This window comes from Gossypium hirsutum, chromosome A05 (assembly GCF_007990345.1).
Source record: "Gossypium hirsutum isolate 1008001.06 chromosome A05, Gossypium_hirsutum_v2.1, whole genome shotgun sequence".
NCBI classification, from domain to species: Eukaryota; Viridiplantae; Streptophyta; class Magnoliopsida; order Malvales; family Malvaceae; genus Gossypium; species Gossypium hirsutum.
Window position 1 is genome coordinate 8,883,860 of NC_053428.1, and position 27,065 is coordinate 8,910,924.

General features: G+C 34.9%; 4 protein-coding genes across 8 annotated transcripts; 1 reads left to right on the plus strand and 3 right to left on the minus strand.

Moving 5' to 3' along the window:
* On the minus strand, positions 1–2,746 carry LOC107959134 (transcription factor PCL1). Of its 5 annotated transcripts, none has more exons than XM_016895119.2 (3): positions 1,219–2,746; positions 675–732; positions 1–558 (listed from the first exon to the last, which is right to left on the minus strand). In XM_016895119.2, exons 1-3 carry the CDS (start codon positions 2,211–2,213, stop codon positions 511–513), a joined length of 1,101 nt encoding a protein of 366 aa, XP_016750608.2. In that variant the 5' UTR covers positions 2,214–2,746; the 3' UTR covers positions 1–510. The 5 variants fall into 5 exon arrangements, with proteins under 5 accessions (XP_016750608.2, XP_016750607.2, XP_016750610.2 ...); XM_016895118.2 differs by having other exon boundaries at positions 1–564; XM_016895121.2 differs by lacking the exon at positions 675–732.
* A 178-nt stretch (positions 2,747–2,924) lies between these two features.
* Positions 2,925–9,599, minus strand: LOC107959133 (pumilio homolog 2). The gene is made up of 9 exons (XM_016895116.2): positions 8,310–9,599; positions 5,873–7,365; positions 5,658–5,799; positions 5,464–5,571; positions 4,846–5,058; positions 4,628–4,738; positions 4,238–4,432; positions 3,644–3,818; positions 2,925–3,390 (listed from the first exon to the last, which is right to left on the minus strand). The coding sequence occupies exons 1-9, from the start codon at positions 8,970–8,972 to the stop codon at positions 3,353–3,355; spliced, it is 3,138 nt and encodes a 1,045-aa protein (XP_016750605.2). The 5' UTR covers positions 8,973–9,599; the 3' UTR covers positions 2,925–3,352.
* A 1,379-nt stretch (positions 9,600–10,978) lies between these two features.
* Positions 10,979–12,466, plus strand: LOC107959132 (zinc transporter 2). Its single transcript, XM_041113214.1, has 2 exons — positions 10,979–11,847; positions 11,932–12,466. The coding sequence occupies exons 1-2, from the start codon at positions 11,217–11,219 to the stop codon at positions 12,321–12,323; spliced, it is 1,023 nt and encodes a 340-aa protein (XP_040969148.1). The 5' UTR covers positions 10,979–11,216; the 3' UTR covers positions 12,324–12,466.
* Positions 12,467–15,313: 2,847 nt separating this feature from the next.
* LOC121229304 (uncharacterized) lies at positions 15,314–16,160 on the minus strand. Its single transcript, XM_041113215.1, has one exon. The coding sequence runs from the start codon at positions 15,931–15,933 to the stop codon at positions 15,610–15,612; it is 324 nt and encodes a 107-aa protein (XP_040969149.1). The 5' UTR covers positions 15,934–16,160; the 3' UTR covers positions 15,314–15,609.
* Positions 16,161–27,065: the final 10,905 nt, after the last annotated feature.

Genomic DNA, 27,065 nt, shown 5'->3' on the forward strand with positions numbered 1-27,065 from the left:
TAGAATAAAGTTATTCAGGATATCGAGTATCCATCATCCATATGTGTGGAGGGGACCATATAAAATGCCTGAGGATGTGCAGACACTCCAATGAACCAAGAAACTTTGAACTGTGGATAAGTCCAAAGGTACACATACTATCATCTCGGGAATAAAGTAGCTGAAATCTCAAACCAACAAAACTACATAAAACAATGGTATAAAGTACCCAAGCTCGATTTGTTAAATTCTTCATTGCTAAAAGTTTGGGTAGAAACACAAGTTGGAGGTTGGAGTGACCACTGGCAGAAATTCCTCATGTGGCATTTCTACTCCAGCAAAAGCGGCGGATCAACATGTGCTCCTTCCGCTATCCTTATTTGGCACCAAGCTGTATAACTGGATAAACACAACCTCCTGCCACAAATTCCCCAAAATAGGAATATTGACAAAGAAACGGGAACTTGCCCAAAGCAAATCTATGCGATCCATGCCCAACAAGTCCACACAACTCGTAACTTTTGTATGTTTTCATAAATCTATGAATAGTGAATGAACACCAAGCAGATCAAAAGTTTTCTGAATCTACAAAAGAATAAAATCCATGATTGATTTTATAAATGCAACGGTTTAATCAAAATTCTGAAAACATAAGAAAGAAAGAAAGAAAGAAACAATAAAAAAGAGCTCCGCACATTTACTAAGATACAGGGGATGTTTATGGTTTTACCACCAGTATAGTCAAAGAGGAACCTGAAACAAACCAACTTAAGTTATTGAACCAATCCGGCTACGCTAACAGGGGAGAAAAAAGAGAGGCTCAAAGACGGTGCTGAGGCAAAGACAAGCTTCGATACAAACAGGAGGGGGTCAAACTATCACGCAAGTCGAGATTCTAGACTTTACCAACTAAACACTAAACCCTACTTACTGTAACCTAAAAACAAAAGTGATTCCTTTCTTCTATTCGAGTGCAAATGCGAAATTATTGCTTCTTAATTCTGTTCTGCTTTAAATCATACATCTCTTTCCATTTCGTTTCAGGGAAAATAAACCAGTCAAGTTTGGGGACGAACAGTATCATATATCAGGGTATATCGCAAGATTACTTGACTTCGAAGAGGATGAAAATTCATATTATAAAAATGATATAAAAGAAAAGGACTGAACTTGGAACAAAAATAGAACTAATTTAACTTTTCACGGGGAGCTATATGATGGGGATACGACACTACTGACCCATATTTATTCCCGCCAGACCAATCTCTCTGCTGCATCATCCCATACGAATTGGCTTCGTATCCATTCTGAGGATGATGATTTCCTCCTTGATGAACAGGTCCATACATCGGCATCGGCATTGGAATCATTGATGCCCCATAAGCCATCGGTAGAGTCATTCCAACATGCCCATTACTATTCACGCTACCACCACCGACACCACTTCCTCCTCCTCCTCCGACGCCGGCTCCATTCGCATGCATACTCTGCGGCACCGGCGTTGATGCAAACAGCTGATCGGAAGCTGATGGGCCTTCGTTGCTTAATCCTTGCATTCTTTTCAAGTAAAGACGATATTTTTGCAAATGACTGGCCACGTTCTCGCGGGTCAAGCCTTCTACGTTCATTAACTGCATGATTGTTTTGGGAACCGCGTTTTTTATCCCTAAATGGGCCACCACATGCACGAATCTCTTATGCAGTTGCGGTGTCCACACCAAACGCTGTCGTTTCACTGTCTTCCCTGATGGGTCGTCCGAATTCTCCGCCGTCCTAACCGCTGAATCCGCCTCCTCTGCAATCTCCATCATCCTCATTTTCTTCGGGTCCGACCCGGAACCCGAACCCGAGCCGCCCCCTTCCGATTCAACTACCATCGGATCGTCAAAAGAACGGAAATTGTTATTATTGTTGTTGTTGTTATTGTTATTAGTAGTGGAAGAGTGGGCTCCGGTGGAGCGGAGGGAGGAGAGGGTATCCTGAGAAGCACGGTTAACGTCAAGAGCGGTCCGACGAGGCTCCGGAGAGATGCTGAAAACGGAGGCGAGCTCCGGTGGTACTAACAATTGAGATAACGGAGTTAAATCATCGGAGTTAGGCAATCCCATCTCCCATTCAAGAACTCTTTCGTTAACATCATCCTCTTCGTCAACGACGGCGTCTGTGGCTGTTGCGATGGCTTCATCGTCTCGGCCTTTAGCTTCAAATACACCAATCTTCACTTCTCCTCCCATACTTATTTTCAGCTTTTGACCTTAAAATTAGAGATTTTTAAAATTTTTGGAACAATTTTTCGGGTGTTATTTAGAACAGAAAGGAGGGTGAAAGCAGAAGATATTTTGTGCTAAAATGAGGGCTGTTTTGTCAGGGAAGAAAAAAAAAAAAGGGGGAAAGGAGAGAGATAAAAAAGTGCAATATCTTTCCAGATTAGTCTAGCGGTAGTGGCAACGTGGACGACTTAGCCAGATATATTTGATCTGCTAAATATGAAGGATCTACATCCTAATAAGTATCAAAATCAGTATCCTCCAATTAAATTCTGACACGCAAGTGATTTGTGGGTGGTACCAATTAAGTCGGTGACGCCGGATCGTCTGTCTTTTATTACCGAAATGGACATGGTTGGATTGGAAGAGAAGTGGCCAAGTAAGCAAAGTAGTTGCAGTTTCAAGGATGTTTTGGGGAATACGGTTTTGCCATTCGTTCTTTATTTTTAATCCGACTAACCAAGGGGAGAAGAAAATCTTGGTGGAACGTATTTGGAGAGAGACATGGATATGCATATGGGAGGAACATCGTGGAAGCCTGTGGACTGTTGGATGGAAAACGACGAACAATCCAATGGTGATAACATAGGATGTATACGAGAGTAACAGGGTCTACAACTTGAAGACAAACAAATGTCGATCATAACTTGGGATAAAAGAAAGAATGGCAGTATAAAATAAAAGAAAGGGTAAATGTCATTGAACATAAAGAGCTCTTCACAACATGCCAAGATTTTGTACAGTCACGTTATATTCATATAAACTACATTACCATTTTAGAAAATTTTTACACCTTTTAAGAAACTCGTATAAAATCTTTAATTTACTCTGGCCGGGGGGGGGGGGGGGCAGGGGCATCATCAGTTGTATTTCAACAGCTGAAACTCTCAGCTTTGGCTCCATTTCTATGTATAAACCCTTAAGCTACACAATGTACAGTTCTTTTTCCTGGTACAAGGCAAGCAACACCTTTATTTTCATACAGTTCTTACTTACCTGTCTAAGAAGATAGGTAGAAGAACCATGGCCCTACATACGGAGGGAAGAAGGGAAAGCTTCACATAGATTCTGTTAGCTGTACAAACATGTTTCTTTCCTACACCGATTTAAGAAGGGTGCACAGACTGAGCAGCAATTCTCCTCTCTGAAAATAATGCAAAATCCTGTATTAGAAGACTTCGATGTACAGAGAAAAGAAGATGAAAGAAAAAGTTACGACAGCAAGGAATAAATTCTTGTTGATCAACACGAATGGGGAATGTTTAAGTTTTGCAGTAACCAAGGAGTCTAGAAGGCAACTTTGGAAGAGTGCTGAAAATTTTCGTATTGGAGCTGCTATAATAAGAAATTTACAGCAATAAGTGAACAGACCATGAAAGACAAGAAAGAATTAGTACCTCCAGCAGCAACAAGTTTCTCTACACGCGCAACAATATGCTTCCCATATGTGTACTTCTTCAATGCGTTTAAATGGACCTTAATTCGAGAAAGAATCAGCTCGCGTTGCTGGTCATCACAAGTCTCCAGTACTTTCTGTACAACGTAGTTTGCAAACTGATCCTTCATCATTGCCTGGGATGGAACAACAGCTGTCAGTAAATATGACATTGGATTACATGAATTCTACAGGAACTATTTCTAGAAACAATTAACTAAAGCTAAATCCTGAACACAATGCAATCAATTTAATACATACACTTATAATATATATCCTGGTCACAAAATATGACATGACAACATCCATGAGATAAGCACAAGTTTAAAGTTTCCAGAAACTTTAGCAGAAGTCCCAACCATGCAGGAAAGGTGATCGATCCCTCAAGCAAAATACACACTCAGATCACGATATGAATGTTCTCACCAACAAAAAGATCACCATAATCAGCCAAACCAAAACACAAATGAAGGCATCTTGGTTCATGACTTTTCTCCAAAGATTTAAAACCATATGGTATTCCTATTCAAATGATATATGGGCAGAAAAGACAAACCTGAAGAGGCTCATTCTCATCAGTAGAACCAAGCATTTCATTCACCAATAACTGACGTTCAGCAGGGCCACCAAAAGTTAAGCACTTCTCGACAACATTAGATGCAAACTTCTGCTGACTCATCTGGACAATCTTTCCAGCTAGCTCCTTAATGATAATTGACCGTTCATGAGGTTTTCCATGCTCCAGCACATGCTGTCGGGGTCAGTTAAAGTGCCAATCAGTACAGCAAATAATATAGACATGCTTAATAGACCTGTAAAAACATAAACATAAACTACAAATATTGCAGACAGTATTTTAATAGACCTGAATTCAAAAGAGTGAAGACCCTCGATCAGGTTAATCCTAGAATATACAAACTATAAATTCCAAAAAAGAATGACAAACCTGGACAACGTAATTGCCATACTGGTCTTGGGCCAACAGGCTAACAGATCTTAAAATCTCATCCATAACCTTACTCTGTGTCTTTTGGTCCTCGCAGTGCTCCAATATTCTCTGCAGAGTTATAATAATAATAATACAGAACAGTAACACATTGCTCATTTACATGGAACAGTTCCAGAGGTCAAAATATAAGCCAAAAGGAAAAAATGTTCCCGAACCTGTATAACTCGGCACCCATAAGGATGAGTGGAAAGTGTCACAACTTGATCAAAAAATGTTGAGACTATAAATTGAATGTTTTCCTCAGGAACACATTCGATACATTTCTGGATGACATGGTTGCCGTTCTGGTCTCGTACACAACGCATAACACTACCATCAAGCTCATGCACCATGTTAATCTTCTGATCCAGATCAACAACCTCTATGGCCTTGAATGTTAAACAAAGCATATACATAATTGTCAGAATGCTGGGCAGTATTCTTCTTGTAACCATTCAAATAGCATGAGTGCTTTTAGGAAATCTATATACAACCAAGATAAGGCGATAACAAAGTTAAGCACAATTACCATGATTGAAGCATAGTTGACGCATATTCACGATACAAACATATTTATATATGACTTGTAGAAGTTTTATACAAAATGGAAACCATAGCTCGACCAATGTGAACTTTTTCACTTAATCAATTATAAATTGGGCTCATGTTATTTAGAAAGAAACTGCAAAATAATTATGAGAAGAGTTTGATGAATGAAAAAACTCAACAGGAGAAGTTCAACAATGCAACTTAATGATTATGAAATGAAGTGTAGAAGAATAGCAACCATATACCTTCTGAATCACTCGGCAACCATACATTTGAAGACTGAGTGATAAAACATGACCTAAAAGCTTGCAAGCAAGTTCTCTTCTCTGAGCTGGAAGTCCATGCTCAAAAAACTGTAGCAGAAACATATTTACTTGGTAAATAAAAAAAATTAAATTATACAACTAAGCAGATGTGCAATGGATTAAGAAGCAGATACCTTTTGAATGACATAATTACCAAACACATCAGTCATCAAAGCAAGAGCTTGAGGCATGATTTCCTCATAAACCATATTTTTCTCTTCAGGTGTAGCAGTTTCAAGTTTTTGCTGAATAAAACGGCTTCCATACTGATCCGCACTATTCATAAGAAGAATAAAATTGTCAGGGCAACAATATGCAACGTAAAACATGATTTAAGGCAAGAAAATACCTGAACTCAACAACATGACCAGAAATTTCTGAAAGCTCAAAACACTTTGTTTTATTGCTCTTAAACTCTTCAAGTAGGGAGGAGGCAAAGCTCTCATCCAGGTTATATCCTGCATCCAAATGCCAGGTTCCCGTGACACCCCCAGGAAGATTCCTCGTCCCAGAAGGAAATCGCATATTCAGGTCAGTGTGTCTGATAGGACTACCAAGTCCAACTGGAGAGTTTGGAATAAACGTATTTGCTAAGGGACTTCCAGGATATGACATGCCAGCTCCAAAGGTGGAATTTCCATAAAAACCATGAATATTAGAACCACCAGATTTTGTTCCCAATGGAACACCATACTGAGATTTCTGTGGTGATAGCAGAGACCCGAAGTATGCCTTCTGCAGCTCAAGCAAGTTCATGTAGGAATCACCTAGGAAGTTCCTATCCATACAGGGATCATTAAAAGCTGGAAGCTGTGCTGCAGGATAATCAGATGTCCTCAAATACTGAAGATACATAGGATCAACAAAAGGTGCCTGCAGAGCATTCCCAGATATTTGGCTTCCAACTCTCCCCAGATTAAGCGACTCAGATGCAGCACTTGAAATGTTCTGTCCAGAACCCAAACCTCCCCCAAACACTCTTGAGTCCATCCCAGGGACTGGTATAGTTGATGCAGCTGGCAGATTACCAGTCCCAAGTTGGCTAGCCATCATAGAGGCTAAACCAGGATTTAAAGAGAAACCACTTATTCCATAGTTTGGAAATGATGACTTTGCACCATCACCATGCTGATACTGAGCAGGTAAGCTGCCTCCGCCATTGAGAGTGGAAGTAGGAGATCCTTTCAAGTAAGAATTGTTTGAGGAGGCAGCAGATTTCTGGAACTCAGCTCGCCTATTATTCTTAACCAAAGGCATATCTAAATGGCCAGATTCAGACTTCTTCAAGTATGCCTGCTGTTTGATATAATTCTGACCATCTTGCAAACTGAACAAATAATTTTGGCTATTTTCAGCATCTTGTTCAGTCTGGGATGGTAACCTATTATCTTCATCTGGTGCACCATTTGATGACAGGGTCATGCCTGACAAAGCAACAACCAGATCTGCAGACTCACTGACACCAGATGAGACACCACCAAACGTGCTTGGACTATTTAAGTTTCTTTTGTCTGAGTTACCGACTCTGCCTCCTCCAATTGGTGTCAAACAAGGACTAGGAGCCCTTGCAACAAGTTGGGGATCAGGAGTTGTACTCCTAGACAAGGAAGTGCCTACTGCAGCAGCATAAGTGTAAGAAGAAGGTGGCCCGGTGATATGGACTGCAGATGAACCTTGAACACTCACACTTGACCTTAAAGCATCCACAGAAGCTAGTTCATGGCGCAAATGAGCCAGATCAGATTCAGCAGAACCAAAATTCTCGCAGTTCTCATCAAAAGCATTACGACTAGAAGGACGAGACGGTATTCTTGTGACAGGAGTAGAGTGTCCCAAATCAGCCTGCAAAGATACTAAATGTTAGATCATTGCAGCAGCAGCCTATGAGTTATGGTTCATGAGTAGCTACTCATGAACCAGCGGCAAATTTGATAAAAAATATGCCTAATGAGTTTAGCACATGGTGATATAGCTACCTTAGGAATAGAAGAATGACAAATAATTGTATGTCATGCATATGATCATTTTACAACTACATGCAAATACAAACATTGAGACAACCGAAACATAAATGCTAACCGTGGACTTAAAAGAATTGACCCATGGAACTATAAAAACAACCACATTGACTGCTGAAACTTAAACACGGTTAAAGAAATCATAATAATGAAATAACTTCCATTGTTCAGGGCTTAAGAAAGTAGACAAAATTAAAAAGGACGCTGTTATTGGCTTCTGCTGCCCAATTTACTTTCCTTCTTAAATATTCTTGTTCAACTAGAAGACAAATCATCACCAATTCAACAAGCCGAGAAGTCAACTACCTCTAACTCCACTCACATTTCCAACGAAATTAATGAAGTCCATACAACAGCATCAATGGGCAAACCAGTTATGAGCAAAAGACATACAAGTTAATTTTCAACAACAATTAAAATTAGCATCTAAAAAAAAACAGCAAGGCAGCTGGCCACAATTTTTACCAATAGTAGAATTTCCTCATGCCATTTGCTATTTACATGAAAAAGGCAAGCCGTATGGTGCACTTAGTACTCTCCAAACTCCACAAATGTCATTATGTAGATTTTCAATCCAAAGTCAGCATGTAGTCTAAGGACATGCCAAATTACAGCATGAAGGGGGAAAAGGTCACTACAAATAATCCATAAAGCAAGAACCATTGGATAAGCAAACTGTTACCACTTATCAGCAGCAAAAGGCAGAGACAAAAAGAAATAAATAAATAAATAAACATTAGAACAAGTGGCACTATGATTAAGATTAACCTGAAAATTTTCAGCGAGGCTTTTCTGTTTGCTTCCAAGTCCTATACCAGACAAACCAATCAGTCCATCACCACCCCAGTTTGCTGAGTTATGCACTTTCTCTGCTTCTATTTCATTCTCTAGTTTCCTGGAATCAAACCCTGGTGGCATCGAAAACAGCGACCTACCGCTACCATTATCAGCCCTATTCACTTTCCTCCTATCTCCAATCCCCCCTATCACTGAACTCCCTCCTTTCAACCTTTGTGCAAACTTCCAATCCTCCTTGGAAAGCAAAGGAGGTGGGAGCCTCGGGTTGAGATTCACATTTGAGTAATAGTATGAATGATAAGCTGGATCAGACCTAAGCTCTTCCTCAGATGCAAAACCATTTCCATTTTTAGCTCCAGCAAAAGCTGAAAAAGCAGTAGCCCCAGTACCAGCAGCAGTACCAGCAGCGATAGTGGCTCCACCCCCAAACAACCCGCCGACTGCACTCAGTGAACCCTCCACGGTAGGAGGTGCAGAGCCACTTCTATACAAATTCAGCTCTCGTTCGAGATCATCAGCGTCTTGCTTACTACGCTGTTCACGGAGCAATAGCCCCATCTCCGCCTCCAAATCATCCCCAAATGATCCTTCGCCACTTCCTAACATTGGTCTCCTACCCAATTCAGATAGCATTCTCAAATTCCTAATTGATCATTAACCTTTATCAGAACTCCCAAAAATGAGCACTACCCAAAATCAACAATTAGATATTGAACCGGGAAAACCAAAACTTTTCTACACTAATTCACCTAAAACCCATATTTACAAACTTCAAAGATGCTAACTTTAAGCTATCAAAAGGGTCAAAGGTCAAATTTTTAATCACCTTGAACTCATAAATAGCAAAAAGAACTCATTCCCCAATGTATCGGAACTAAGAAATCAAAAGCACCCAAAATTAAAATTTCTTCAAGCTTTGCTAACATAAAATTAATCAACAAAAAACAGATAAGAACACCATGTTTTCCAAGTAAAACCAGAAACAACAATAATTAAAAATAAAGTAGGATAGTTCGGAAAGGAGGAAATTTTGTTTTTGAAGCTCAGATCAAAGAAAAGAGTGAAAAGAAACGTGAAATATAGAGAGAAAGAGTTAACGGTTGAGATCAAATCCGGCGGCGGCTATTGGTTCTTTCAAGAACCCTTTTAGGGTTTTTTACAATTAAAGGAAGCTGAGATTAAATACAGTGGGATAGTAACATGGAAAAAATGTTTTTCCTTCTTTTATTTCTGGAAATTGATTATATAACTGGTTTATAATTCCTAAAAATAAGGGATAATTGACCAAATGATAACTGACTGATGTAGGTGAAAATTTTTATTTTTGTTTACCTTGTGTTCCAGAAACAGCAATCTGTAACTGACACCTCAACACTTTAGATTCGATACCACTTTAAGTTGTCTTAAAATTTTGACATTTGATGAACAAAATAAAAATTTGCATTTATGTCTGTAATTATCTTTAATTGTTTTATTTTCAGTGCAGGTAAAAAAGCCTTGGTTAAATATCAGAATTTACCATTTTGTTTACTTTTATTTTTACAATGGAGCTTTTACTTTTTTTCCCCTCCGATTACATTAACTCCTTCAGATTCCCCCCCCCCCCAAAATCTTTAGCTAATGAAACTTTTCCACTTCAAAAACTCTTAAAGAACATACCAATCAAATCATACGTTTTCTTCGTTTCTTGTTTTAATCTGGAAATTGCTAGTTTTGAGCCAAATTTGCACTAAAATGCAAAAGATTAAAACATATTTCTTGTTTAAAAAATTTTCCATATTCCCAAATAAGGTTGGGTTAGGCCTAAGCAGAAGCAAAACCTTTTCAAATACCAAATTGAGAGTTGAAAAACAAGGTGTCGATTTATTCTTGAATGTAGAGAAAGATTGATTTGGTGAATAAAATGACGATATGACCAATTTGACAAAAAAGTCTTCAATAAACTGCCACTTTGTATTCTTCTGGTAGTCAAATAAGTAATAAGCATATGCATTAATGTGATGTTCATTTTATGTGGTTTGTCTATAAATATCCCATAGGATCGATATGTTATTTTGGGCTTCAATAAGTTCACTATATATATCGCGGGCTTTAAGAAATGAAAATGAGGGTATAGGTTGGTCGTGCTTAGCCTTCTAAAAAATTCCATATGATCTCATGTACCATATATGTGTGTATTAAGTCATTTGTTCCTTTTGGATAGATTTGTAGCTTTATTTTCCTTTTCTTATTCCATCCAACAGAACTCTTTATTCTACTTTTATATCAATTTCCTTATCCCATCTTAGTGCATGAATTAAAGAATTATGGTGGTGATTATGGAAGATCTGTCTTTACTTACAACATTAATTCATCACGTCACATATTCCATATTCTAACAGCATACACTTTTTTTTCTATGCTTAATCAGATGTGTTTGACATCCAACAAATTCAGGCTTAGGTAAAAGAAAAAACTCTGAGAATCAGCTATGATATTTATAAGATGCTCTGGAGAATAAAACTACAAGACTTTTGGACTAGAATATATAATAGCTTGCAATAAAATAATACCAGGTGATCTTGTCTCTCAGCACGAACTAGTAAAAAAGTTGTTTGAAGATAAGATTAATAGACGAACCCATGGAAAAGGGTCGGGGGTGGTGGAGCCTAGCCCAAATCCAATCCAGTCACTGCTGCCATTGACATATTGGCTTGAAAATGACGCCAAACCAGATAAACAAATTGATCGTTAATTTGTGTAGTACAATACTACAATCTTTGGAAAGTCAATGCTGTACTGCAAATCCGGAAGTGGCCAGCAAATCCATCGTTAATATATATAATTTTCTCTTCTCCGCGTTTAGAAGGGATAGATATATTCATTAACTCTATATCCATGGCTATAATTTCCACCACCGCAAAATTTAAGTCAACATCCTTGTTTATTATTCTTCTTCTCTTGCAGTTCTCCATAACGAAAGGTCATGGTGGAGACGATCACGACGAGAACAACGGCGACCATACAAACTTGCATGACAAAGGCTTAATCTTGGTGAAAACATGGTGTTTGATCATTCTTTTAGTAACCACTTTTGCAGGTGGAGTCTCCCCTTATTTCTTTCGATGGGACGAAAGTTTCCTCCTCTTAGGCACACAGTTTGCCGGTGGGGTTTTCCTGGCCACCGCCTTGATCCATTTCTTGAGCGATTCTAATGAAACTTTCGGTGATCTCACAACCAAAACCTACCCTTTCGCCTTCATGTTGGCATCGGTGGGGTATCTTCTCACCATGCTTGGTGATTGCATAATCGTTAGTGTTACATCGAGTAGTAAAAGAGAAGTTAGGGTGCAAGTGCAAGTGCAAGTGGAAGAAGGTAGGACAGCTGATGACGAGCATTCCAAAGATGTGGGAATGGGTTCGAATAATCCAGTTTTCTTTAAGACATCGTCTTTTGGGGATACGTTACTCCTTATTCTCGCCTTGTGTTTTCACTCAATTTTCGAGGGCATTGCCATTGGTGTTGCAGGTAAGTTAATTTCTGTACCTTCCAATCAACAAAGAAGCAACGATGTTACCTGTACCTATTTCAATAAGTTTTTGTTTTTTTAAGGTACTAAGGGAGATGCATGGAGGAATCTTTGGACAATTTCACTGCACAAGATTTTTGCAGCCATTGCTATGGGGATTGCACTGCTGAGGATGATACCAAAGCGGCCGTTTTTGTTAACCTGTGGTTACTCTTTCGCCTTTGCAGTTTCTAGTCCCATAGGTGTAGGGATTGGCATCGCCATTGATGCCACAACGCAAGGTCATGTTGCTGACTGGATTTACGCAATCTCAATGGGACTTGCTTGTGGGGTTTTCATTTATGTTGCCATCAATCATCTCATCGCCAAGGGCTTTAAACCACAAGCTAAATGTTACTTTGACACTCCTTCCTTCAAGTTTCTTGCTGTACTTCTTGGAGTTGCTGTTATAGCAGTTGTTATGATCTGGGACTGATAATTGTAGCCCTGTTGGTATAAAATTTGTTGCTTTTTAATCAATTGCTACCTATGTAATTCCAAGAATTATCTATATTGGAGTCTATTATGTACTTTATCATATCAATAATTGAAATATATACATACAAGGTTGTTCATCAACAAAATGGTTTACAATGACTGCAAGTCTGCAACATCAAATATGAAAAATACCAAGCAATCAATTACAAGGATTTGTAAAATTACTCTTCATTTTTCATCAAAACCATATGTACTTATCCCACTGAGATTTTCTGGAAAGTGATCATCTATCTTAAAGGCAAATTTTGGTAACTTTTTATATAGTTTGGTAACCTTTGAGATAATTTTAATTGGTAATAACTTTGAAACATTAATTTTAAAAAACATTGATCCAACTTTGTTTGTGTAGCAGTTCATCTGCATTTGGATAAATAGAAAATTCAATACTTATCCAAAAAGAAACTTCGATACAACTTTACACCAAAAAAGAACCATCTAATATAAATTTACAAAAAAATCAAATATATATTTAATTGTAAATTACATATAATAAGTTAAACAATATTGAGATATTATATCATTCATGTTTAAAGCAAATGTACCATAAAATTAGCAAAAAAAAAAAGAATAAAAGTTTGCATTGGCAATAAGAATGAGACACATCATAGATTGATGGAGCAGCAGGTGGCCTAGTATGTAACTTGTTGATTTGCTGTTTCTTGAGTGACCAGTGATGAAACAGGAAAGTGATCATGCATATCTAAGAATGATAAAACACGGAAATTTTTATAACATCTTTAATAGTTTATTTAACAGTAACTTACGATTCTGTATCTGATAAGACATATACTCTATTGTTGAGTTTAATGATGATAATGATCAATTGATCATACAATGTTTCAAAATCCAGACTTTATGGAAAAAGTTGCCGTGTTACCTACTGGTTATCCAAAGATAAGATTGCTAAACTTAGTATTTTCTTATATTCCCCAAAAGTCTTTTCTGTCATTTGTTCTCAACCTCCCTGCTTTGATCCTGTTTTGGCTAAAATCCTTGATTTGGGTATATTTTCTGAATGCTCCACAAGATTTTGAGTTCCTACAAATGGACTTACCAAATTCCTTTCATTTTCTTATATATTCCGTCGTCGAGATTGTTGTTGGTCCTGCAGTAGTCAATCTATCCGTCTGGCCGATAAAATCAAACAGTTTGGAGGGGCCTTGTTCATAAGGTATGATTCTTACTAATTTCTTTTTGTATACCAAGTTTGCTTTTTAGAAAAAAGTTGTTTTGGTTGGTCTTTTTGCTTATATCTCTGACAAAATGCATAGGATTTTAAATTTGTTAATTCTAGATTCTCAAAGTGTATATACCACAGAATAAGATCTTAGTTTAGTTGAAATGATTTGAGAGCTTTTATAGCTTTTTTAAATTGTTTGACCCTCACAGTTACTTATACTAGTCTTTTCTCCTCGTAGACTTATAGATATAAAAGCTCAGGAGTCAAATGCTCTTTTAGGTTAGATCCTTATATTAAATGTCAGTTGCTTCCAGCTCTGTCAATGGTGGTTTACTTATGGTAATCACTTTTATGTTGAGCCCAGTTTATTTTTGGATAGCAAGAATATATCAATAATCTAATGGTTGGCTTTTCATGTAGAACCTTAATGTAAAAAATAAAACATCAGTATTGCCGAAGATGAAGTTGCAGGCTTGCAGCAATGGTGCTAAGAAGTTAGAAACATAATGAAAAACATATTAGTCTACTGTTATTAGACAGATATATCTCTGTGTTTGACAGTCATGTCGGATATATATTGGATTTGAGTACTGGAATATGATTCTCTAAGAACCCTTCAAAAAGAAAGAAAAAGAAAACTAACATACCCTATCCAACATTAGCACCAAAATTTGAGAAAATTTTATGTGAAACTAAGCTTTGGGGAGCTTCATTCCATTCAACTTGCTATTTCCTTAATGCTATTAGAACCAGAACACAACTTACAAATTTACTGTCGTAGACATAGTTGTGGTATCCCCTTGTTTTGAAGAATCAGAAGGCTAATAATATATTCATAGTGTCAGAAATTTTAGCTTAAGAAAAATGCTACTATTTGGTGAAGGCTGGAACTGAACTGATGCAAGCATGATGGAACAACATATGATTAATGACTACAATACATGCATCTCAGACACAATTCTTGATCCAAGTGTGTTTTTTTTTAGTTTAAAAATACTTTTTCTTGTAATTTGTTTCTCACGTTAAGAAGGCTTAGCAGTCAGGATTTGCTGCTCCTTCCAATTAAGTTTTAAAAGAAATGTTTTTCACTGATTCTCATGCTTATCATTCATCATTTTGTCTACGTTTGAAGAAATCAAATCCAACCCTCCAATGCCTGAAAATTTTAGAGAAAAAAAATTAAATATACCCTTGTCTAACACACACCGAGTCCGAGTATCTTATAGTCATTGCTACCCCAATTTGAAGTTCTTAGCACTAAGCCTGGATTGAAAAGAAAGATCCTACAAAGTAAGTTTTAGCTCCTCAACAAAAACCAGTTTCAGGGTTGAACTAAAAGGAAACGACCTAGACCCTAATTTAAGGATCAATCCATGGTTTTTGCCTCAACACTTTCAGCAGAACACTCATTTCCTACCTCTTTTTTTTCTGAAAGGGCAAAAAGATGGTTTTTCATTCCCAATGCAGATCCAATATCCAATTATTTCCTATTATTATAATGGTAGCTGCAACAGATGAAAGGAATCTCTGTACCATCAATCAACACACAAGAAAAGAAAGAAAATAGGAACAAAAAATGAAAAAAATACCAACCAAAAGCCACTGCAAAAGGATCAATTTTAAGTAGGCCTCCTGGTTTTTGAGATCTGCTTTGATTAAGATCTAAAGGGGAAAAAAAAGAATCACAGAGTTGGAAATGGAGGAAGAAATTATTATGAAAATACAAGAAAGACTTTGCTAGTTTAAGATTTGACAGAAATCTATTTGTTGATATAGTCTTTTCTTACAACTATAAAACTTCGTAGCAGCTCTTCTCATTTTATAATTACAAACTAAACTGAACTAATTAGAAAATGAAGGTAAGCAAGAAAAACTCGGTGACATTTATTTGTTCTTGATGCAATGGATGTAAAAATCCATGAGTTCAAGACAAACAAATCCAAAGAACCCATCCTGCATAAACGAGTGGAGAAAAGGGGAAGGAACCTTAATTCCCTACTGATCTATATATGATCGTATCTCCATTGATCTCTTTTGTTTTCCTTCAAGAATCTCCATGTTTATGCCAGCAAACAAGCATGGCAACACACCGCCTCATAATGTAGAACCTTGCCTTCTGCTCCTTGGCTAAGCTACTGCATTTACGGGAAATGGAAGTCTTTTGTGAATAACTTCTTGGTAGTGCACATTTAGATGATGATGAAGATGATGAAGAGGAACATGAGTTCTTCTGTGAAGAACTCCTAAGAAGAGGAGACTTGGAAGAAATACTCTTTGTTGAAAAACTCCTTGGAAGTGAGAACTTTGAAGAACTTGAACAATGGGTACCCGAAGCTTCCTTCTTAGATAGCTTCCACTTCTCATCCATGTAATAAGCTTGGAAGCTTCAACACTAGAGATAATGGAGCTCTCACCTCACCTCAGAGTGTGATCTCTTTAACTTAAAACTTGATAACCTCTTTGTCTGCGCGTGGGGAGAGATGAAGAAAGAAAAAGAGAAGTTTAGAATGAGATTTGACTGAGAAGGATTCTCAGGGCTGCAGACAGTAGTGGGGCTATATGTTGTAATATATATAGTAAAGTAGGGCCTCTTTCCTTAGAATTTGAGCTTTCTTAGTTTGATCTGATCAATGTTTATTTAGCATTTAAAGTGCCAATTCTCAACTCTCCCTGGGGGTTTAGAACTGAGTTTTGCATGTCATATTATAGCCTATAGGTACCGTTGTTGCTGGCCTGGCATTATAAAATTGGTCGGTTGATGAGGATTTGGGAAGTCCTCCTCATTCTTGCTGATATATTAAGATTTTGCCTGATTTATGAATCTCCTCACTCTGGGAGATCCATCATTTCTTTTTTTTTCTAGACACTATTGTCGTAGGGGGCTCCATAATCATGTCAGTATTTTAAGTTTACATCACAAAAAAACACACACATGAGAGTGAGAGAGAAGAACAAAAGGGGAAGGAGGGGTGGTGGGGTGGGGTCACTCTATTGTTAGCTGCTTCTTGTGATAAGGAGTGTGTCCCATTGTTGACAGGGTTTTTGAGGTTTAAATTTTCAAATACCCCCCCCCACCTTTTTTTTTTCCTTTTCTTTTTTGCAGTTTAGTGAATGGAACATACACTTTATACAGTGCCATTTTGATTCTTGATTGAGTTCCACAAACTATAAATGGGGGTTGAGGGGGGGGGGGCTCTTTTGGTCTTCTCTCCACAGTTCCATGTTTGAGGCTCAAATTCTACATATACCTTTCCTGGTCGTAGTTGTAACACTTCTTTGTATTGTACCACAACTTCACTTTACTAAGCTGGACTCGTACACTTAGCAGACCCAACAGTTGAGAAGCTTCCAAGATATTAAGTTCCCATATTAAGTTCCCAATCCGAGTAGATACCGAAACCCACTATCATTCATTTGGTTATTCTTTGTCCTTAAAACACTTTGATGTTCTACTGATTTAAGTATCGAAGCACGCTTTAGAGGCATTTCTCCCAACATATGACAAGTACAGGAGTTTATTCAGTAAGTCTTCCATTACCAAATATTTTTATCTCAAGGATATATTAATTTTTTGTTGCGCGGAAGCGTGTGAAAGAGTAAAATTATTGTACTGAAAAATCACACTAAGTTCAATTCCCAGGAAAGAGAGGTGGATCACGAGGATCGCTTACATACCAGATCTTTCCTAGCCAGAATATCCCTCTATCGTAATTTAATAGCACAATAAATTACTACAATGACACTTGCAAAATATGCAGAACAAAAAAATAAAGAACACTAGAATTTTAACGAGGTTCAGCAAATTTTGCCTACGTCCTCGGGCACTACCAAATATATTTCACTCCAAAAATACAAGTGAAAGTTTACAAATAGGGAGAGAGAACAATTGCCTTAAGTAGAGAATGGCAAGTGTGGGATGAAGAAAGTAAGAAATGGTTAGGCCTATTTATAGTTGAGGTTCAAGGATCAACTTGCAATGTCCCTATACAATTAGGGACCAAAATTGCAATTATCCCATGCCAACTTTTAACCCAACTTGCCAACCAATTTTACTTTCTACTTTCAGTGCCCACCCTTTTTGACTTTTCAAACAATGGGTGGGTTCCAATACTTTTAGCCTCACAACATATTGCATAAATGATCGTAAGAGACCCCATGTACTCGATTAATGTTCATGCCGATACATAAGATTTCTTAACTTCATTGATTCTCAATTTAATTAAAGAAGAGCAATCAGTGTAGTGAAGCAGAGAATCTCTTGCAATCCAATTTTTTTCTGGTCTGATTTCATTGTGTAACTTAGTAGATATTGTCATTTCTCCTTCCACAATGTTAGGTAAAGCAAAGAGCCTTTACCCCTTTTCTCTATAAAGTTTCCCGCAATGTGCAGGCATGATTACAAAGAGGATGTCAATTCATGTTGTGGTATTTCTTCTCCTTTTAATGAGAAATATTTGGCCCTTAGACACTTGATTGATGCATGAATGAAATTCGGATTTGAATCCCTTAAGCCAACATATAAATATATATACATATGTAGTCCCACACTTTTTTACCTTTTCATACATCAGAAAACAACGGTTGAAAAGTCTGATAAATGTGTCCTACTGACCAAACCCATTCAATCATAAAAACTTTGGGGCTTTTCAACTTGAAATTTTGGTCAGAAACACTTAAGATTATTTATAGTTGATATTCTAAATGACTAGTATATATTAAGGATCATAACAGCTGAATTAAAAGCATAAAATTATCTATGGGAATTAGGGATTCACATGCACATGCAACCTTCTGGATCAGCAAACACAAGCTTGAATTTTCAAATATATATAAATAAAAAGATTATTCTTCAATATAAAAATAAATACACATCCTCATATTTAACTACTGTGCCCTGCAGAACTTCACCATGTGATGAAATTGATTTCTGCAATAATGCTTCTTCTGGTATGGGGACAACCTGCAAAGATTTTTCAACAAAAAAAAGGAGATTGCTAATCCTAAACACTTTCCATAACAATCTTCATTCACTTTGCTATTTATTATCTTAATTATACATACTACCTAGTTTTTAGTTTACAAAGGAATTACTATCTTAAAGACTAATATTATGCAGTTTGGGATAGAAAGAATTGAAGTCTTGCTTTTTAAGGTTTAAGTTTTTGGTGTTGGTCTAATTACAGAGTATGCAGTGTTTGCAATTTGCATTAAACTTTGATTGTTTTCCTTAAAAAGTGGTATTGACTGTCCAGAAGACTATAATCTGAAACCAAAGAAAATAACGGGGGAATCTGGAGAAAGTAGAGAAACAGCATATTTTGTTAATGAGACAATTTGACTGCTCGATGTTTTTATAATGCAAGTTTTAGTCTTTTGCTTTCATATGTTTTCAAATCAATGCTGCCTTTAATTGCTGTCTATATTGGTATTTACAAAACTTAACATGTTATTGAAAATTAGTTATTAAAAAGATCATTCTTCTTTTTTAATCCTATTGTATTTATTAAATGAATTATACTCGTATCCTATTTTTGTATTATATCTACAAACTACTAACCTAATTTCCTTTTTCTTTTACTTTATATTTCTTTTTTCTTTTACAGCCTTATGGCACTCATAATGTATGGGTAAAAAAAATTGTAACAACCATATTTATTTAAAATATATAAAAAAATTAAATGATATTTTAATTGAAATGATAAAGCACATGAAAATTTTAATCTAAATTTCACGATATATAATTTTTTATTGATTTATAAAACTATAAAATCAGGGGTTATATTATAAAAAAGAAAACCATTTATGTATACATATAAACTGTAGATTTGATTGGTCAACAAATTGTAAGGATGGGTCAAAATCAAATCACATGGTATGTTGTGGATGCAATATAATGCATCTTTTTAAACCTTTTTTTTTTGTTTTAGTCTATTTAGGGTTTAGCTAAGTTTTTTTCCACTTTATTTTTTATTTTTCCTAAATGATCATGTGGGCTTGAGAATATCACCATTTGGAGCCCCACATGAGAACATGTGAGCTGCATAAGAATGGGCAGAAGAAAGCCTGTTAATACCCTTCAATTTATTTATTTGAAAAAAAAAACATCATGGGACCCTTTTTGTACCACAAGTGAATTAAAAAGAAAAAATAGGTCAAAAAAGTCATAAATTTATGTCATAAAGCCTCCATTAATATAAATCCATCAAAAACCTCAGTCAAAAAGACTTGCACATTTTCACATTGTTTGTTCACTGTCTATTTTCAATACCAAAGATTATTGAAACACCCAGATCTTCATGATGTTCAGATTTCCCCATTGTTTTTTTTTTTAATTACAGGGAAATCCAGGTCTGAGAATTAATTATTATTTTATTTGTTTTGAATTTGTTAAAAGTAACAAAAGCTTGGAAATGTAAAATGTGTAACAAATGCTTAGCACCAGTAGGACGCCACAAATAATTGTTTGGTAGTTTAGGTCCACGATGATTCAAAAGGTACACCAATGGATTTTGGCCCATTCTTTTTATCCTTTATGAAATGGCATTTCTTTAAAAAATGAATAAAATAATTAATTTGCGGATATTAGAATTTGTATTCAAATTTTACATATCATTTTTTTTAGAAAAATCATAAATCAATCCAACTTCGGGTTTCATTCAAAAAGATTTGTATTACCTATGTGTACTTCATACTATTCGACCAATAAAACAGTATACTTCATCCTAATTCATAATTATTTTTTTTTAGATTATTAGCCTCGCCTTCCTGTTCTAGGCCAGTATTTATCATCATCATATTCTACTCTCTTTTTTTCATGAAATCATCATGTTCAACTTAGGGTTTTTTTCTTCATTTCCAATTTTAAACTCAAAATGAATTTATGTTTTAAGTTTCTCTTTCCTTTATTGCAATAACAAAATAACCTTAGATTGGAGAGAGTCGAAAGATTTAAAATAGGGTTGCTTTTTCAATGCATATATATATATATGATCACTAGAAGAAGTAGATCATATATATGCATGCAATGATCAAAATGCAGCCATATAAAGCAAAACTGATCAATAAATAAATGTAAACTAATTGTCCGCTTTTATATATACTAAAAAGAAGTGCTACTGTATATTATTTCATGTAGTACCAAATTCACAGACAAAAGAAATTGATAGTATAAAGTTTCTTTCGTACCTTAATTACCAATGTCCTGCTGGTTGCCAACAGTGTTCTGCTTTTTCCTATAATCTCATGGATGCATGCCTCTTGTCTTACTTGGATGCTGAATCTTACTTGTACTACTTGGTCCCCTCTTTTTATCTAAACCAATATAAAAATTTAAATAAAAATGTTTTTTTTTCTGCGGATGCAATAAGAAATCTGTGTGCTTGTATTGTATTCGATTAGATTCGTAACTTTAATTCATTTACGGAAAAGTATCCAATCGATCAAGATGAATGGCTCTCCGATGTTAGTTCAACTGTTAGATGAAAAAGAGAATTCTCTCTCCCATATGTACCAATATCCATCCAGACGGTACCTGTTTATAAGTTGGAGACCAACATGGTCCACTGTACCAAATAGAGGTCGGCTCCCAGGGGTATTATTTGGATTTAAGATGAGTATCGTATTTAAATACATGCAGTACAAGTATATATACTCAGCTATCTAAAAAGGGTTTGTATTTCATACTTGTGTTCAAATATATACTCCATGGAATCCTGATAAGATGATGAGAACTTTCTTATTATTTCCCACAAGCTAAAGAATGAAAGTAGGAATGTCAAAGCCTTCTCGCTAGCTCTACCAGGCCAGTCTAATACTGTTTCTAAACCTTGATTAATTGACTAGAAATGCTGAAACCTCATTTCAACTTGTTCCCATTGACTGAACTCTAAGGTTAGCATACAGGCCTAAAGTTCACAAATGTATTAGGATTTAGATATATGCATGTGTTTGTGTAACTGTTTATACGTATGTCTCGTAACAGGACTGGGGATTTATTAATAAAATGATTTTGGGGGAAATTTGAGAAACTAATATTGATTGTTTGTATAGCTTTTGGCCTATGAGAAAGAAGATAAATATAGATGCTTGATGTGGTGTCAAAATCTATCTATAGATACACACACATATATATGTCTAGTTAAGCAATATATTATGTGACTGTCAGAAACACCAAGATGTTGTCTGTTGTTCCTACCTGCAGAATCAGATGATTTGGTCAGTTTTCTTCATCAAAAAGGCATATTTCATTACGAATTTTGCAGGCCTTTAGAAACTTCAAACCCATGCTAGCTTATATCTGTGTGTGTGTGTGTGTGTGTGTGTGTGTGTACACACACTAATTACATTCCCTAAATGAGTACTGGATAACCGCCAGTTCCATGCTGCCACCAAGTTAGAAATTAATAATGTTTACACTGATCTTATTAACTGGAAAATCTATCTAGCAGAAAACATATATAGGGCTTTCCATAACATATATCTACATATATATAAAGATGCATGTTGTGATTTCATACTAATTTTTCTTTTTCGTTCATTCAAATTGGGGGAAGGGGATGGGTTTCAATTTCATATTATCTGGGTACTCTTTGTTATTACCAAACAACATTGTTCATTCTCCCGTTACAAGCTTTAGATTGCAATAACCATTGACTAGATAAATAATCAACATTTTCAACTGTGAATTCATTCCAGCTTCTTGTTATATCTTTACAGAGAGCATAATGTCTATTCCTAATGATGTTTATATTGCATGAACTTATATACACACATATATATATGACACTGAAATATATACCAACCTGAGGAAGGATGTTCAGCTAGAAAGAAGCAAATAAACAGAAAATAAAATCTTTTTTCAAATGCACCACAATATTCACCAATTCCTGAAGAAAAAAGCTGCTACAGATTTCAGATAACTAAAAGCAAAAAGGATATATCCAGATCTTCAAGTTGGTCATTTTCTTTTGCTCTTCATAAAGTTTAAAAAGAAAAAGAAAAAGGAAAAAAAGAACAGCCTTCGTACCCTTAAGTAAACTTATTAATACATAATAGAAAGGGAAAACTAAACTAAACAAACCCTGATTGTTTCAATCGACTAAAGCTGCAATCAATCAGAATGATAGACTTAGATGGTAAAGATATTTATTACCTTTGTTGTATATATATGCGCATACATATTAATATTACATCGGTATGGTATGTGTAAAGGAGTTTCACCTTGATCAAAGTGGAAATAATCTCCCTTTATTTGCAATTGAAAGTAGCCCATACGTTCGCTGATGCAGCATCATCAAGATTCAAGATTCCATTTGAAAGGACACTTGGAAGAAGAGAGAAGCCCTTACCAAAGCTTGCGAATCTTGATGATGCCGCACCTGCAAACGCGGACTGATCAAAATGGTCTTGATGTGATGAGATCCCATCTCCCTCATGCAAAAGTGCTGAGGAAAAGGATAAAACCCTAAACCCTTTCTTTGGAAAACCCTAAAGGGAGAAATTAATTGGTAGAAGAAGAAAAGGAACAAGTATATATAGAGAGAGCCCCTATACTGTCAGGTTGGCTTATATTATGTGATCTGGTGTACCAGAATACCGATCCTTGAGGAGGGAATCATGAGTCATCCATACCTAGCCCACTTGCAAGTACAGGTGTCTAATAAACAACTGCTGGCTTTTGTTTAAAGGAGATAATAAAATAATCATGATTCTATTCTGCAAGAGACCAACACCCATGGGTTGGTTTTTATGCCCCTCAAATTTAATTAAAGGGTAAATTAATTCTGATATTACTAAATTATTAATAAATTTATATTTTAATTATTTAATTTTAAAAAATTAAAAATTAATTTAAATTTTTATTTTAAAGCAAATTTCATATTTAATCACTTATGTATTATTTAGATTACGTTTTATTCATTAAACTTTAAAAAGTTATGATATAAGCATTAAGCTGTTAATTTATTATATTTTGATTATATTATATCAGAAACCCTTGTGGCAATAAAATTGTCATTTAATACCAACGTATGATCCACATAAATGCCCATTTGGTGATTTCATCACCAGTTCCATCCTTTATTCACTGCCACCACCACCAACCATCATCATTCTCCATAGTTCATTCACACACAAATTAAAGCAATTTACAGTTTATTTCTTCAATAATCCTCAACCTTTATCAGCTCCAATCACAAATTCCTTCCCTGTTTACCCAGAGCATTATTTATTGTCGCCAAAGCAACTTGGCTTTTCTCATTGAAATTTTAGGTATAAATGAATAATTACGTGGAAACCAACTTCTTCAAAGTTGAGAAAAAGCTAAGAAACATAGTTACATGCCTTGAAAGAAACATAGTTACATGCCCTTGACATTGCAAGGTCACCCAATCGAAGCAATAAAATAACAGATCAAGGGAAATGGTAGAATATACAAAACCAGAACTGTGAAAATAACACACTCACATTAATTTGTACACTTAATATAAACTAACACACAAGTATTTCTTCCTTTTTTTTCCAACTAGAACTCTAGTAATATAAACTACGCAAAACAGCGATGCAACATCACCAAATACTAAAGCAACTAAAAAACATTCAACCGAAATATGTAACACGTATCGGAGATGGAAACTAATCTATTACGTACCTTGCGCCAGTGTAGAGTATTCCCGCAATTGCAGTTGTGATTATGCTTTTTACCTGGTTCATGGGTGTTCGATGGTTCAATGGTTGTGCTACTCAAAGAAGTACTTGAACCGACATCCTAATATTGGCTCATACCCAAGACCGTTTCAGGGTTTACAAAGAATATAAGATTCTGGATTTGGTTTGGATATTGCAAATTGTTATAGCTTTTAAAGTTGAGATTTGAGATGAATAGGTGAAAAAAAATTTAATTTTCATATCTGAGATGAAAACAGAAAAAAGATTTGAAATGAAGAATAAGATGAAAAAATAGAGTAATAAAAGAATAAAAATCAATTAGTTCAAAAGTCAAATTATCTAAGCGTTTATGTGGATTAGACGTGGGTATTAAACAACAGATTTATTGCTGTTGGATCAAAATATAAAAATTTGATAATGTTAATATCATACCGTAATTATTTAAAATTTAGTGATTTAAAATGTAATTTGAACTCTATGTAAGTAATTAAATTAATTTCAAGTGAAGATTCGATGATCGATACAGTGGATCAATATTTATCAATGAGTAAAATAACACATCTTAAATCTAAGTTGCTCTAATAATAAATATCGGAGATAAAAAAATACTCTTTAAATTTTGATTTATATATTTTTAATATTCAAAGTTGTTTAATAAAAAAAAACTAAACTATAAAAAAAATAAAAAATTATTAATGTAAATAATACGAACAAAGAATACCGTAGAATAATAATAAATGAAACTTTTCAAATAATTTAACATCTATTTTTACAACTAGAAGGCAAAGCTATTAATAGTTGATAAACATTGCAAAACCTTACCCTGAACTAAATTAAGCTTTTCATGTGGATTACTTTTGTAAGAGATCCAAATCCCAGATTAAATTGAACCAAAAAGCTGCCTTCCCTTGCCATCCCAGGGGCCCACACCAACCAAGACCTAGCAAGCTTTCCATATTTGCACCCACTCACATTTCTAAAATTCTTAAGTTTTTCTTTGTCCTACCCTACCCACGGTTTATACTTGCGATATTAGTTTGTACAAGCCATCCTCCGTATATGCTGTTTTCCTTTTTCTTTTATTTATACAAATAAATAAATAAAAACAAGTATATTAAACTTCAAACTCTAAAGTTGCATAACTTAATCCAATTAAAAAAAAATCTTATTCATTAAAGTTCAGACTCTAACGACCACAAATTTACCGAATTAAATTAAATCTGTTTGTCTATTTAAGAAGGATATCGGACTGACGGAGGCTACCTGACTGACAAGACAAGGAAATAAACTATAATTTTAATAGAGATCACTCTTATCACAATTCTCCTACTCCTATTCCTTGTCATTTTGTTGTCTCCATCTCTATGTTTGGGAGGATGTGTGGAGACTCATCTATGCTTGATTGTCAAGCTATGCTTTTGGTTTCATGTACATTAATAATAGGATCTAAGCTCTTGACCGGTATTTATTTATGTACATTATAAGAAAATAATTAAATATGACGACCGGTTAAATATGCTTAAAATTTAAATTTAAATTTTTACTTTAAAATTTTATTATTATTCATTATTTAAATCCGTATTTTTATTAATAAGAGTAAAACATATTCAAATAATAAATATCCTAAAATTAATATATTCGTTATATTTATATACCACATTTAGAGTTTTCAAATATTCGTATTGTTGCTGTATTCTTGAGGCTGTTGGTCCCTACTAGCAGACACATTAACTGTTGAAACCTTTGGTGCCATATACTTTTATATATTATATATATATATAAAAGTGAATTTTGTTTATTTACCTTTTAATTATCAAGCTGTAATTGGTTAAAAGGGTGAGAGGTCAGCATACATTATTGGTAGTGACTGCTCCACACCTGAACTCCCAAAGATTATGAAATTCCTATGACGTTAAGGCAACTTGGATACTTTCTCACCACACATTTTAGAGATTTTTGTAATGGATCATAATGCTTGCAATCATATATGTTGAGTACGGATTCTATTTCTAAAACCATAAATTTACAAAGGTAAAGATTATGGATTAAGAGTACCACTTGCAATATCCCACGTTAGTGGAACCGTAATTAATGGGAAAAAAAAAAGATAATGATCGTTACCCACTTTTTTTCCTTTTCCTATTTACACTTGATCTTTGTCCACTTCTTAATGAATTCATGGTGTGCCACATTACTTTTTAACCTCACCATTTCAGCCTATTCTACTTAATGAATCCATGGTATGTGACACTGTTTTTGAACAACACGATACCAAGTTACAACTAAGTTATAATTAATATTTAATTATTATAAATATTAAAATAAACTACATCAATTAATTAATCAAAATAAATTTAAAATTTATATATATATTGTTGAGTTAAATTATAATTAAAGCACTCAAAGTCTCAAATCTCAGTGAAAACAATCAAGACCTTTAGTTTTTTTTAGTAACTTTTGATTTGAAAAAGTTAGCACGTTAGCATATATATATTTGTATAATTAAAGTATATTTTATTTTTATGATCCATAAAAATTAATTATTTTGAAATTCGTAATTATCTTTTTTAATAATATCATTTTTAAAATTCGAACATAATTTTTTTTTTCTAAAAGTACCATGTATCTTATCACTACTTTAACACTTATTGGTAAATATCAATTTTTTTAACGAATTGGCTGAATGAATTGATATAATAAATTATATTATTATTCTTTAAAAATATATATATTTGAGTTTTTTTAAGAAAATAATATTTTTAAAGATAATCATAATTTTTAAGGGAGTGGTTTCTTTCGAGAGTGGAAAGTTTTTTTTTTACGAGGTATGCATAA

Bases quoted from the DNA above. Each gene is read 5' to 3' on its own strand.
- LOC107959134 (XM_016895117.2), bottom strand. From the start codon at position 2,213: ATGGGAGGAGAAGTGAAGATTGGTGTATTTGAAGCTAAAGGCCGAGAC. The intron at 733-1,218 runs GTCAGTAGTGTC...GGTTTGTTTCAG, and splicing joins TCTGGCGGGAATAAATATGG to GTTCCTCTTTGACTATACTG.
- LOC107959133 (XM_016895116.2), bottom strand. From the start codon at position 8,972: ATGCTATCTGAATTGGGTAGGAGACCAATGTTAGGAAGTGGCGAAGGA. The intron at 5,800-5,872 runs GTATTTTCTTGC...TCTTATGAATAG, and splicing joins GGTCATGTTGTTGAGTTCAG to TGCGGATCAGTATGGAAGCC. The intron at 4,433-4,627 runs GTTTGTCATTCT...TGACCCCGACAG, and splicing joins ATGGCAATTACGTTGTCCAG to CATGTGCTGGAGCATGGAAA.
- LOC107959132 (XM_041113214.1), top strand. From the start codon at position 11,217: ATGGCTATAATTTCCACCACCGCAAAATTTAAGTCAACATCCTTGTTT. The intron at 11,848-11,931 runs GTAAGTTAATTT...TGTTTTTTTAAG, and splicing joins CATTGCCATTGGTGTTGCAG to GTACTAAGGGAGATGCATGG.
- LOC121229304 (XM_041113215.1), bottom strand. From the start codon at position 15,933: ATGGATGAGAAGTGGAAGCTATCTAAGAAGGAAGCTTCGGGTACCCAT.